General features: G+C 35.4%; 1 protein-coding gene across 1 annotated transcript in view; it reads left to right on the top strand.

The window, feature by feature from the left end:
* Positions 1–3,054: 3,054 nt before the first annotated feature.
* Positions 3,055–12,205, top strand: part of LOC107586625 (utrophin-like) — a 13,087-nt gene continuing 3,936 nt past the window's right edge. The window contains exons 1-8 of the mRNA XM_016274079.1: positions 3,055–3,121; positions 4,025–4,085; positions 5,049–5,110; positions 5,284–5,358; positions 5,998–6,199; positions 7,713–7,798; positions 8,070–8,227; positions 11,670–11,836. Coding sequence (XP_016129565.1) covers positions 3,085–3,121; positions 4,025–4,085; positions 5,049–5,110; positions 5,284–5,358; positions 5,998–6,199; positions 7,713–7,798; positions 8,070–8,227; positions 11,670–11,836 — 848 coding nt within the window. The 5' untranslated portion in view covers positions 3,055–3,084. The remainder of the gene's footprint in view (positions 3,122–4,024; positions 4,086–5,048; positions 5,111–5,283; positions 5,359–5,997; positions 6,200–7,712; positions 7,799–8,069; positions 8,228–11,669; positions 11,837–12,205) is intronic.

The following is a 12,205-nucleotide window of genomic DNA, read 5'->3' as shown; positions in this document are numbered from 1 at the left end:
AGAATCATATCAACTTGTGGAAAATGGGCATCCAATGACCCCTTTAAGCTTAAAATGATCACCTTTCAATATAAACTACAATTTGTTTTTTTTTGTTTTTAGAACCCTTTTTTTTATCATAAATTCTGTTAGCATTTGTTTTATTATGACATGCTTTACTGTTCAACATTTAGGTATATGATAACCATATTTGAGATTATTATTAGGAGTCGTCCAGTGTTTTTGAGTGAAGAGGGAAAATTTACTCTAGGACTACAGATGTCACTCTCTATTCTTCAGTTTATTCCAGTTTGACCGCCACAGACTTAGAACTCTATTATACACTTGGATATGTCATAGTCAGCTCATCCCTCATGTCTCATGTGATGATCAAATATGACATTTTCTTTGTAGTTTTAGCCTAGAATAGTATAAGGCAGATCCAGTGAAAGATCAGTCTCAGATTTGACTGTACAAATGCATCTGTTTGATTGAACTGTCCCACCAGGTCAGATTAGGTAGAGGACTGCATACATGCAAGGTCATCAGACCACACCGCCTATTGACCATACAATGCCAAACATCAGGGTCAAGATGGAGTTAGATTGGTTAAACTCTGAGATGTGCAGTAATGGGCATAAAACCATCTGAAATACTCTGTAAGCTGTATGTATCCATGGTCATGCTAACTGTACATACATGTAAATTAAAGTAATCATTTAATCACCCTCAGGCCATCCAAGATGTAGATGTGTTTGTTTCTTCATCTGAACAGATTTCGTGAAATTTAGCATAACATCACTTGCACAACAATGGATCCTCTGAAGTGAATGGGTGCCATCAGTATGAGAGCCCAAACAGCTGATAAAAACCTCACAATAATCCACACCACTTCAGTCCATCAATTTAGGCTCCATGTTTGTAATAAACATGTTCATCATTAAGAAGTTTATAACTTCAAGAGTTCTCTATCCAAAATATTGCCTCTGCATTTTGAGTATTATTTTTTGAGTCCAGTGTATTTTGATGTGAGAGGACAACAGGGGATGGATTTTTTCTCTGGAGGAAGCGTTATTATGGATTATGGACTATTTTGGCAAGAAGCAATGCTTTAAAATTAAAACGCCATGATGGATATGTTCCGTACACTCTTACACTCAGCTTTTCACTTCACAAGATAATAATTGAATTAATCAGCTGTTTGGACTCTCTTTCTGACGGCACCCATTCACTGCAGAGGATCTATTGGTGAGCAAGTGATGTACTGCTAAATTACCCCAAATGAAGAAACAAACTCATCTACATCTTGGATGGCCTGAGTACAGCGAGTACATTTTTAGCAGATTTTTATTTTTGGGTAAACTAAAGTTCAAAATTTTAGATTATTTACATCTCAGGTTTAGAATATTTCTTACTAGCCCACATAATAGCTATAAAGTTGCCAATTTGTGCCACATGGGCAACAGATCATTAGAGCCGGTTGGCATCCCACTCTGAAATTCTCATAAGGTGCATTCAAACCCCAGCGCTGACCTTAAAGAATCGATTATTTTTAATCATCCATTAGGATCACTCAAACCACACAGAGTCCAGTTTGTTTTTGATTGCTCCTTCATCCCACAGCGTTGACGAGTGTGCGACTGTCATGTTGTTTTGAGGATCCTGTGGGCAGATATATTGACCCTCCGTATCACTCTGAGCAGCTGGAGAACATAGATAATTAAGCTGCTACCTGCCCAATGACACTCTTGGGCCTTGTTTCACCAACACCCCTCATCAAACCACAGTCAGGCTGCTACTAACTCATTTTTGGAGCTCGAACAACAACATTTTTCACCCCAAGTGAGCATTTTGGGATTTCATGTAATAGTTATAACTGAAATATAACTGAAAGAGTTGCACCATTTGTGCTTTTGGGATGTGGCATTGTCTATCACACAAGATGAAAAGGGCACTCATTATATTTTGGCAGAGATGTGTCTCCACAGACTCTTGAAGACAGGCGTGTTGGATAATAAGCGTCTGGTCATTTCAGGAGTGAAGTACCTGAGACTTCTTTCTCATATTCTCAGAACAATGTCTTGATTTTTCTTCAGACTGCCCCCTGCTTAGTCGTCTCATAGGATGAAAAAGCCTTTAAAGCACTGTAATTTCCCTCTGATCTGAGCTACCATTATGTCTCCATTGGAGGGGTATGTTTCGCATTATGGTCTGATAGCACAGTAAGATGTTAGGCATAATTTTTTTATCTTGCCATTTGGTGTAGTTATAATCCTTGAATTTTGATAGTTTGAGAATATTTTTCTTTTTTTTCAAATTCCTATCAGGGGATTGTGGGTAATCAGCACCAGCAGTTGCAATGCTCTCAAATGGATAAGAGACATTTCTCCCATGACCTTTTGTCTGGTAAGTTGGGTAAACATTTTTAAGCATCTGTCAGTACTATCATAGTCATGGAAAACCTTTTTAATTCTAAAATGGTGGGGGGGGGGGGGGGGGGGGGTCTGTTTCGATCAGCGCATTATGGTCTGATAGCACAGTAAGATGTTAGGCATATTTTTTTTATCTTGCCATTTGGTGTAGTTATAATCCTTGAATTTTGATAGTTTGAGAATATTTTTCTTTTTTTTCAAATTCCTATCAGGGGATTGTGGGTAATCAGCACCAGCAGTTGCAATGCTCTCAAATGGATAAGAGACATTTCTCCCATGACCTTTTGTCTGGTAAGTTGGGTAAACATTTTTAAGCATCTGTCAGTACTATCATAGTCATGGAAAACCTTTTTAATTCTAAAATGGTGATTTTTTTTTTTGTAGTTCTGGAACAGTTATGTGAATTAATAAAAAGTAACTGAAAAGTAATTTCTGTAGTGAATAGGTATACACTACCATGCAAAAGCTTGGGGTCAGTTAGACTTAACTTTTGAAAGAAATTAACACTTTTTCAGCAAGAATGCATTTAATTGATTAAAAGTGACAGTAAAGATATTTATAATGTTACGAAAGATTTGAAAAGATTTTCAAATAAATGCTCTTCTTTTGAACTTTCTATTCATGAAAGCAGGGGATTGTGGGTAATCAGCACCAGCAGTTGCAATGCTCTCAAATGGATAAGAGACATTTCTCCCATGACCTTTTGTCTGGTAAGTTGGGTAAACATTTTTAAGCATCTGTCAGTACTATCATAGTCATGGAAAACCTTTTTAATTCTAAAATGGTGATTTTTTTTTTTGTAGTTCTGGAACAGTTATGTGAATTAATAAAAAGTAACTGAAAAGTAATTTCTGTAGTGAATAGGTATACACTACCATGCAAAAGCTTGGGGTCAGTTAGACTTAACTTTTGAAAGAAATTAACACTTTTTCAGCAAGAATGCATTTAATTGATTAAAAGTGACAGTAAAGATATTTATAATGTTACAAAAGATTTGAAAAGATTTTCAAATAAATGCTCTTCTTTTGAACTTTCTATTCATGAAATCCTGAAAAAAATGTATCCTGACAAAAATATTGATAATAATCAGAAATGTTTTTTGAGCAAATCAGCATATTAGAATGATTTCTGAAGTATCATGTGGCACTGAAGACTGAAGTAACGATGCTGAAAATACAGCTTTGCATCACAGGAATAAATTACAGTACAATAGAAAAAGTTATTTTAAATTGTAATGATATTTCATAATGTTACTGTTTTATTGTATTTTTCTTAATCAGATATACTGTTTTTGATCAAATAAATGCAGCATAATAGACTTTCAAAAATATTATAAAATCTTAATCCCCAAGCTTTTGAATGGTAATGCACATATTTTAGTTATACTCAACTCTATTCATCGTCTGGCTAGAAATTGCTCTTTATAAATTTTTTCTTAAAAATCTTCATCCGGGCAATTGGAAACAGCTGAGGAAGTCATGAAAAATCATTGTTCAGAAAAGTAGAGAAACCCCAATTACGTCTTAAATACGTTTTCCACTGTATAATAAAAACCATACTGCGTGAAAGTTATTCAAATGTCATGACTTTGAAACCTTCTGTCTCCCAACCAGTTTCCGTTCGGTTCCCTTGGCAAAGAGCTGTTTTTCATAACGGTGTCCCTTATTATATCAAGTGAGTTGTTTCATACATTATCATCTTCATGTGATTTCCCGTGTGTTCAGTTTTGCATCAGAATGAAGTTATTCAACAAATTTTTATCTAGTTGCAGTCACCCTTACTAAAATGTATTATAATCATTTCCTTCAGGAATCATTCTAAAATGCTGATTTTGCTGCTCAAGAAACGAATGATGAAAACAGCAGTTCTGCTTAAAATATAATTTTTTTCAGGATTATTAGATGAATAGAAAGTTCAAAAGAACAGCATTTCTGTCATGACAACTCTCGGAGGGATTGGCATGGAAATGTACATGACAATGTTAATGTATTTGGTCTTGGCGGAATAGATCTGCTACGCTGCTGCTGCGGCAGAGCAAGTACCGAGACTTGCTACTGCCAATACATCCACAACATGCTGCTGTGAGCATGTATGAAATATTGCTGCTGCAAATATAACATATATGAAATAACCCCCATATAGCATACATGAATCACCTCGTAGCAGATCTATACAGGTGGAGCTGGGGAAGGTGGAGGGTTTCTGAAGCAAGCTGCAACTGCTACGGCAAGCACTAGTCATATATTTGAATGTTGAGCAGCGAGCTCATTGGCTACCGATACAGGAGAGAACCAATCAGCTGTGCCATGTGATAATGATGTCATTAGGTCAGACTGAGTTAGACCTATCAGACTGCGCCGTCTAGAGTTTCATGCCAGAACTCCTGTATTTATTTTAAACAGAAATCTTTTTGTAACATTATAAAAGTTGTCAATGTCATTTTTGATCAATTTAATGCATCCTTACAGAATAAAAGTATTGATTTCGTACAAAAAAAGGCTCCTTCAAATAATTGCGAGAAACTCTTCAAAACCTTCTGTCAATTTTATTCTTATACTTAACAGATACCAAAATACATTTTCCATGGTACATTCCTTTAAGGTGAATTGATGTTAATTATGATTAATTATCTTTCAGTCATGAGCAGCAGACCACCTCATGGGATCATCCAAAGATGACACAGCTATTTCAGTCAATGGGTTTGTTCTTGCTCCTGTCAATCAGTGTCAAGTCTTTCTGTCCATGTAGTTCACTAAACATGTTCAGTATGCATGCTTTCTTACATTTTGCTCTTTATTTGAACTTGAGAACTAGGACTTTTCTTCTTGATAATATTCACATCCAGCCTTTATGTTTTACCCTCAACGTGCAGATGATCTGAGCCATGTGCGTTTCTCTGCTTACCGCACAGCGATGAAGAGCCGCCGGCTACAGAAAGCCCTCTGCTGTGAGTGATATCTAATCATTTAAGTCTTATACTTTCCTAATAAAAAACAGTTCCATGGTTCGTCTGTGGGGGATTTTGTACCAAATACCATATTTGTTTGGACATTTATCATTGCATTGCATTGAAAAACCCCTCATCACTTCTCACTCGAAATGACTTTTGGAAGTAAACAGATTACTGCAGAAGACAAAGGCAATTTTAACCAAGCAATCTCAAGCTCTATCTGCTAATTTTGTCAGGACGTTTCTGGTCCACTAACTATGAGCCTTTGATCTGCAGTAGGAGTTTTGAGAGCATTAGAGCCGGCAAGCCACCCGCTGACAACATCAGTACAGTACAAGCTGTGCAGAAATGGCCTTCAGTCAGGTTAGCCGGATGGTGTTTTTGGTGACAGACAGCAGCTGCTTTCTGCTTCATATCTTTGAATGTGGGTAATGTTGAGAAAGGGTAGTTGTTGAAATGTATAATTGGTTGCAAATCTGATAAGAAATATAATTTTTTGCTGCCTTTTCAGTAGGGAATTTTCATTACCACGCCAACGGATGAGTTACGCTCTGGTGACTTTCATTAAAATGCGCTGAATGGAATTCATTGTGGAGACTGAAATGAGTGGAGATGAAATCTGTCTGTCTGTTTCAGTGGACCTTTTGGAGCTCAGCATCGCCCAGAGTGTCTTTGATCAACACAAACTCACGCATAATGGGCAGCTACTGGAGATTCCTGGCATCATAAACTGTCTCTCCACAATCTACCGTGAACTTCAGCAGGTGCATCCGGATCTGGTTAATGTGCCTTTGTGTGTGGATCTGTGTCTAAACTGGCTTCTAAAGGTCTACGACAGGTCTGTATGGGTCTTATCTTTAAAACAGTGGCCTTTAAAACATATTTAGACACTTAAAGGAATAGTTCACCCAAAAATGAAAATTTGCTGAAAATGTACTCACCCTCAGGCCCTCCTAGATGTAGATGAGTTTGATTTTCGTAACAGATTTGGAGAAATGTAGCATCAGTTGTTTACCAGTGGATCCTCTGCAGTGAATGGGTGCCGTCAGAATGAGAGTCTAAACAGCTGATAAAAACATCACAATAATCCACAAGTAATCCACATGAGTCCATCATTTAATGTCTTGTGAAGTGAAAAGCTGCGTGTTTGTAATAACCAAATCCATCATTAAGGTATTTTAACTTGAAACCATTGCTTCTGGCCAAAATATGATTCCATAATCCATAATAATGCTTCCTCCCTCCAGTGAAAAAGTCTTACATCAAAATCAACTGACACATTTGTGTAGAACGGTTTTGAACAGTTTTTGCTTATAAACGGTGCTTGATCTCTGCATGTTTCTCTCCTGATTCAGACTAGATGACATTTTCAGTGGAGAAAGCAATATCATGGATAGAGGACTCTCTGTCCATTTTATTTAGAAGCAATGGTTTGAAGTTAAAAAGGTCTTGATTGATTTGTTTATTACAGCACATACACAGTTTGTGAATAACGTACATTACTTGTGGATTATCGTGATGTTTTTATCAGCTGTTTGGACTCTCATTCTGACGGCACCCATTCACTGCAGATGATTCATTACTGAGCAAGTGATGAAATGTTAAATCTCTCCAAATCTGTTCTCATGAAGAAACCTGAGGCTGAGTAAATGTAAATTTTTGGGTGCACTATTCCTTTAAGTGACACATAAAAATGTATGAATGCATCCAATAACAAAGTATTTGGCATTTATTCAAATAAAAAATATATAAAGGCATTTATTTGCCAGCATAATCACAAAAAAGATTATTTAGTTTAATATGATAAAGCAAAAGATATTGTTTAAAAAAGTGACACTTTTTGTGTCAGTTCTGTTCTGAAAAAAAAGCTTAACTCTTGGTTTAATATTTTCTATCTAATAATGACATTTATAAAATTTTAAATCTGAATAAGTTGTCCAATGCTTTTTAATGCCACTAAAAAGTGTGTCTCATGACCTCTAAACTATTGCAAACTATTGCAGACAACCCCCTCTGTAATGGTTGCTCTCATACATATTTGATGTAATGCTTTATGTTAATTTCTTTTTGCAGTCCTACAGCAATATTTCAATTTTTTTGCCAAGAGGACAAGCTGTCACAAAACTGCTTAGTAAATACATAACCAGTGTTTTCCCCCAAGATAATATGCATTTAAAATATAATAAGTAATTTGTGTGGTATATAAATGTAAGTGTAGCCAGAAGGCTCTGCCAGAATTGTGTGTTGTTGCTACAACTAACATCCCTGTTTTGTTTGCACAACAATTAAAAAAAAAAAAAAAACCCTGTTCAGATTGAATCAGCCTTTTGCTGTCTTTATTTTTTTAATAGCGACAGAAGTGGAAAAGTTCAAGTGTTGTCCATGAAGATCGGCTTGTTTTCTCTTTCAAAAGGACCTCTAAAGGATAAGTACAAATGCAAGTACTTTGAAATTGAATATATGTGGCATAAAATATTCTATCCTGCTCTCAATTTATAAATGAATTAAGTCATGCTGTGAAACACTGGCTTCTTTCTTTCACTTTTATGTCTGTGCAGACCTACAGAGAATTAAATGCAACACCATCCTTGCTGTAGCTCTTACAAGGACATTTATAAATTGGATCTTAAGTCTAAAATCTTAGCCACTCACCCTCCTGGTCTCATCGTGTGATGTTCTTTGAGTTTCGCTCCTGCTGTCCTCCACAGATCTGTTCGCTCAGGTTGCTGGCGCTGCAGGCGTCTGTAACCAGAGGCAGCTGGCATTACTGCTACACAACAGCATCCAAATCCCACACCAGCTCGGGGAGGCCGCAGCGTTCGGAGGGAGGAACATGGAGCCCAGTGTCCGTAGCTGCTTTCAGAATGTGAGTTAAAAACAAGATAATGAGATACCTCACTTCATATCTTTCTATCAGGTCAAACCAAGACCTATGTGTCCGATTTTTCTCTTGACAATTAATGTTATTTCTGTATTATATTTCTGTATTATTATAAGTGTATTCATATTTTAGTCTAATAATGTTATAATATAATATAATTTCTAATAATGTGCTTTTGTTTTGTTAGTTTTAGTTCTGAGTTTTTGATGTTTTATTTAATTCTATCTAGTCAGCTTATTTTAGAAAATTGCCTTGGCATTGAGATTAACCCTTGTGCGTCACTTAAAAAAAGTTACACATAGGTCCATAGTGGACAAAAATGTCCATGTCAAAAAACTGTCATAAAAATTTGAAGCTTGGGAGCGCAGAGTTCAGTTTGGTCTCATTTTAAAGAAGACCCATGGCAGATTATTGTTGAGGTAAAAAAAGTTTAAAAAGTGAAACCAAAAAAAGTTTAAGTTTATGAAAATGATTTATGAACGATATTGTATATAAAATATATATTTTATGAAACATGTTGAACTCTATACCTGCTAAAAAATCAAAGCCATAAATCTAAACAAGTTGTGTTCCAAATTTGAGGTTGATATCTCAAAAAATTAGCTTTCAGTAAGATTTTGTGTGGGCGCAGTACCAAATTTTCCCCATTAGATGCCAGCAAAACTCTGCTGGTGCACACAGTGGTTGAATTTGTGATTTGCAGTAGAGTTTTTCTCTCTCAAATTTTACAAGAACACACACGCACACACACACACACACAAATTTTTTTATGACACACAAACCACACTCTGACATCCATACAAACACACCCACACAATTATAGCTGCATTATTTATCCAGTTGGCTCTATAATTTGCAGAAGCAGAAAACAGGAATAAAGCGAGTATTTGCTTTATAGGCCAAACCGGAAAAATGGCACCATCTGGTAAAAAATAGTAAAAAATTTAATTTTAAAGCCTTGCCAACAGAATGAAAGCCTATTAACAAAAACGGCATCATTTTACAGTTAAATGGCACTGCGATTAAAAATAGCAGTTTTAATGGGTTTCAATGGGGACATTTTTGCGAGGAACCATTTTTTGTACCTAGTGCAAAACAGATTTATTAAAGGAAATGGAAGTGAAATAGTACAATTACAATAAAAATACACATCTGTGCCAAAATTTATGCAGTTGGCAATAACACAGGCAAAATTATCAAAAAAACAAAACTGAAAAGGACAAAAATGTCCAAAAGGTCACACAAGGGTTAAATCAAAGACAAATGAGACTTATGACTTACCAGTGTTATTGTAGTATTATTTATATGCTATTCTAGTTTTATTTATTTATTTTGAAATATCTTTTTTTATATATTTTTATATTGTTGTAATCATGTGTTACATTCTTTTTGTGCTTTTTTCATTTGTATTCGTTTTTTTTAATATTACTATTTAGGATTCATTTACTTTTATTTCAGTTTTAGTTTTAGTTCTGATTTATGTTTTAATTCTAGCTAGTCATTATAGTGCTTCGACCTAAACTTATTTCAGGTTTCCAAAGCATTGAGATTAAATCAAGGTTAAATGGAGATTTATGAGTCCGTTTTTTCTATAGACTATTATAGTTTTATTATTATTTTGAATTAGCGTTATTTTTATTATTCAGGTTTCATTTTATTTTACTTTGTAATTTTTTTTAAATGTTATTGTTTAGGTTTAATTTACTTTAATTTCAGTTCTAGTTTAGTTCAGTTGTAGTTTTGAATTATTTCCAGTTATTTTAGTGCTTCAACCTAAACTTATTTCATTGCCAAAACAACATCTCTAATTTGTTTTTGTTTTTTTTGTCTAATATTTATATTTGATCTTATTTGACCTTTATTTCAGTTAGTTATAAAGTAACCTTGTGAGATCAATCTCAATGTTTTTCTCAATGTAACACCAAAGTGTGCACTTGAAAAATCAGATCTCAGTACAAACTCAAATATAATTGTTCTTTTATCAAATTCTTCCAAGAGCAAATGATCTACACAAATATTTTCAGTACAGATCTGTAAGAAAAATCTGAGCAATAAATTGTTCCTTTGGCTGAAGTCCATCATTTGGCCAAGTTCAATTTATGACCAGAACAAAATCTCTATTTTTTGAGAAAGTGAAAAAACGTACACTCTAAAAAAATGCTGGGTTAAATACAGCCCAGTGCTGGGTAAAATAGGGGCAAACCCAGCAATTGGGCTGTTTTGACCCAGCGTTTGGGTTAAATGTTTAACCCAACCTTCTGGGTAGTAACCCAACTGCTGGGTCAAAACAACCCAATTGCTGGGTTTGTCCCTATTTTACCCAGCACTGGGCTGTATTTAACCCAGCATTTTTTAGAGTGTAAGCATACATATAAATAAAGGTGCTTCAAAAGGTTCTTCAAGCGATGCCATAGAAGAACCATTTTTGGTTCCACAAAGAACCAATCAGTCAAAGGTTCTTTAAAGAACCATCTCTTTCTTACCTTTTTGTAATCTTAAGAACCTTCTTTCGCCACAAAGAACCTTTTGTCAAACAGAAAGGTTCTTCAGATGTTAAAGGTTCTTTATGGAACCATTTAGACAAAAAGGTTCTTCTATGGCATCGTGAAGCACCTTTATTTTTAAGAGTGTACATTAAAAGATGACAATGTTTAACAAAAATTCTGACACGCAAATCAATGAACATGATTCTATGATACATAATTCAAGTGTGTGAGACATTATATATTCCTAAAGGGCGCTGCTGAACGGATGCTCGGACTTGTTTATTTGGGGATAGGGGCTCATCATTACACTTCACTGAGTTCTGACACATAAATAAATGATAAACTCAGTTATAAGAGTGGCAGGCCTGCCAGGGGATTTACATCACCTCTTTCAGATGCTTAGCGCTCGATTCGACAGCTGACGCACAAGCTACCGAGAGATATTTAAATGAAATCCACTTGTTTTGTGCGCGCGCGTTCCCATAATATCACATGATGGAGTGCTTTATGATGTGGACCACATCCGCTGGTGTAATGGAGTATTTATAAATCTGCCCTGGACGGATCCTCCAATACTTCACTGTTTTACTTGGGTCACAGTGGAGCTCTTTTCATTTAATGTTGCATGTAATGAAAGACTCTTGATAGTCCTGCCTTAACTGGCCCGCTGTAATTGATTCATAACAGTAGTAGCAGTTTTAATGTCACGAATGATCACAATTGGCCCCATTAGCTTCACTTCAAAATTACTAATGGATCCCTTCCCCTCAGGCTAATAAGGTTGTGATGGGATATTATAGTTTTTGGGTTGTAGTTGAATACGCTTCTGAAATGATAAATAGACCATCTGAGTGCTTTTAGACTCAGACAGCTCCATTATAGAGCGTCATGCAGTGCATTGTGGTTATGAATGAGGGGTTTGTCTGTCGTCTGGGGTTCAGGTGGGCCGTGATGATGTCATTGAGCTGCAGCAGTTTGTGGACTGGATGCATTTGGAGCCGCAGTCCATGGTCTGGTTGCCTGTCCTTCATAGAGTCGCCGCCGCAGAAACTGCCAAACATCAGGCCAAATGCAACATCTGTAAAGAGTGTCCCATGGTGGGCTTCAGGTAAACAAAGGGAATTATGGTGAAATTTGTTTTAGGGTGGACAGCTATGATATTGTCATATAGAAAATAGAAACTATTCAAATTAAATTTTCTTCAGCAGAGGAGGTGCATAACCTTCAGACAAGGTTGTTCGTTAACCTCAAGAGGTCAAACAAAATAGCATTTTAGCTATTATATTATTATTACAATAAAATATACAATTAAAATAAATAAAATCAATTATAATAAAAATTAAAATAATAACAATGTTGCACTTTTTATTATTTATTATATTTTTTTACTTGTATTATGTTTATTATACTTTATTTTACTAATACGTTTATTATTTACTTTTATTAGCTATTAATAATAATAATATATATATATATA

Source organism: Sinocyclocheilus grahami, unplaced genomic scaffold (genome assembly GCF_001515645.1).
Source record: "Sinocyclocheilus grahami isolate Dianchi unplaced genomic scaffold, SAMN03320097.WGS_v1.1 scaffold84.1, whole genome shotgun sequence".
In the NCBI taxonomy this organism is placed as follows: Eukaryota; Metazoa; Chordata; class Actinopteri; order Cypriniformes; family Cyprinidae; genus Sinocyclocheilus; species Sinocyclocheilus grahami.
This window is presented reverse-complemented; position numbering and strand designations above follow the sequence as displayed.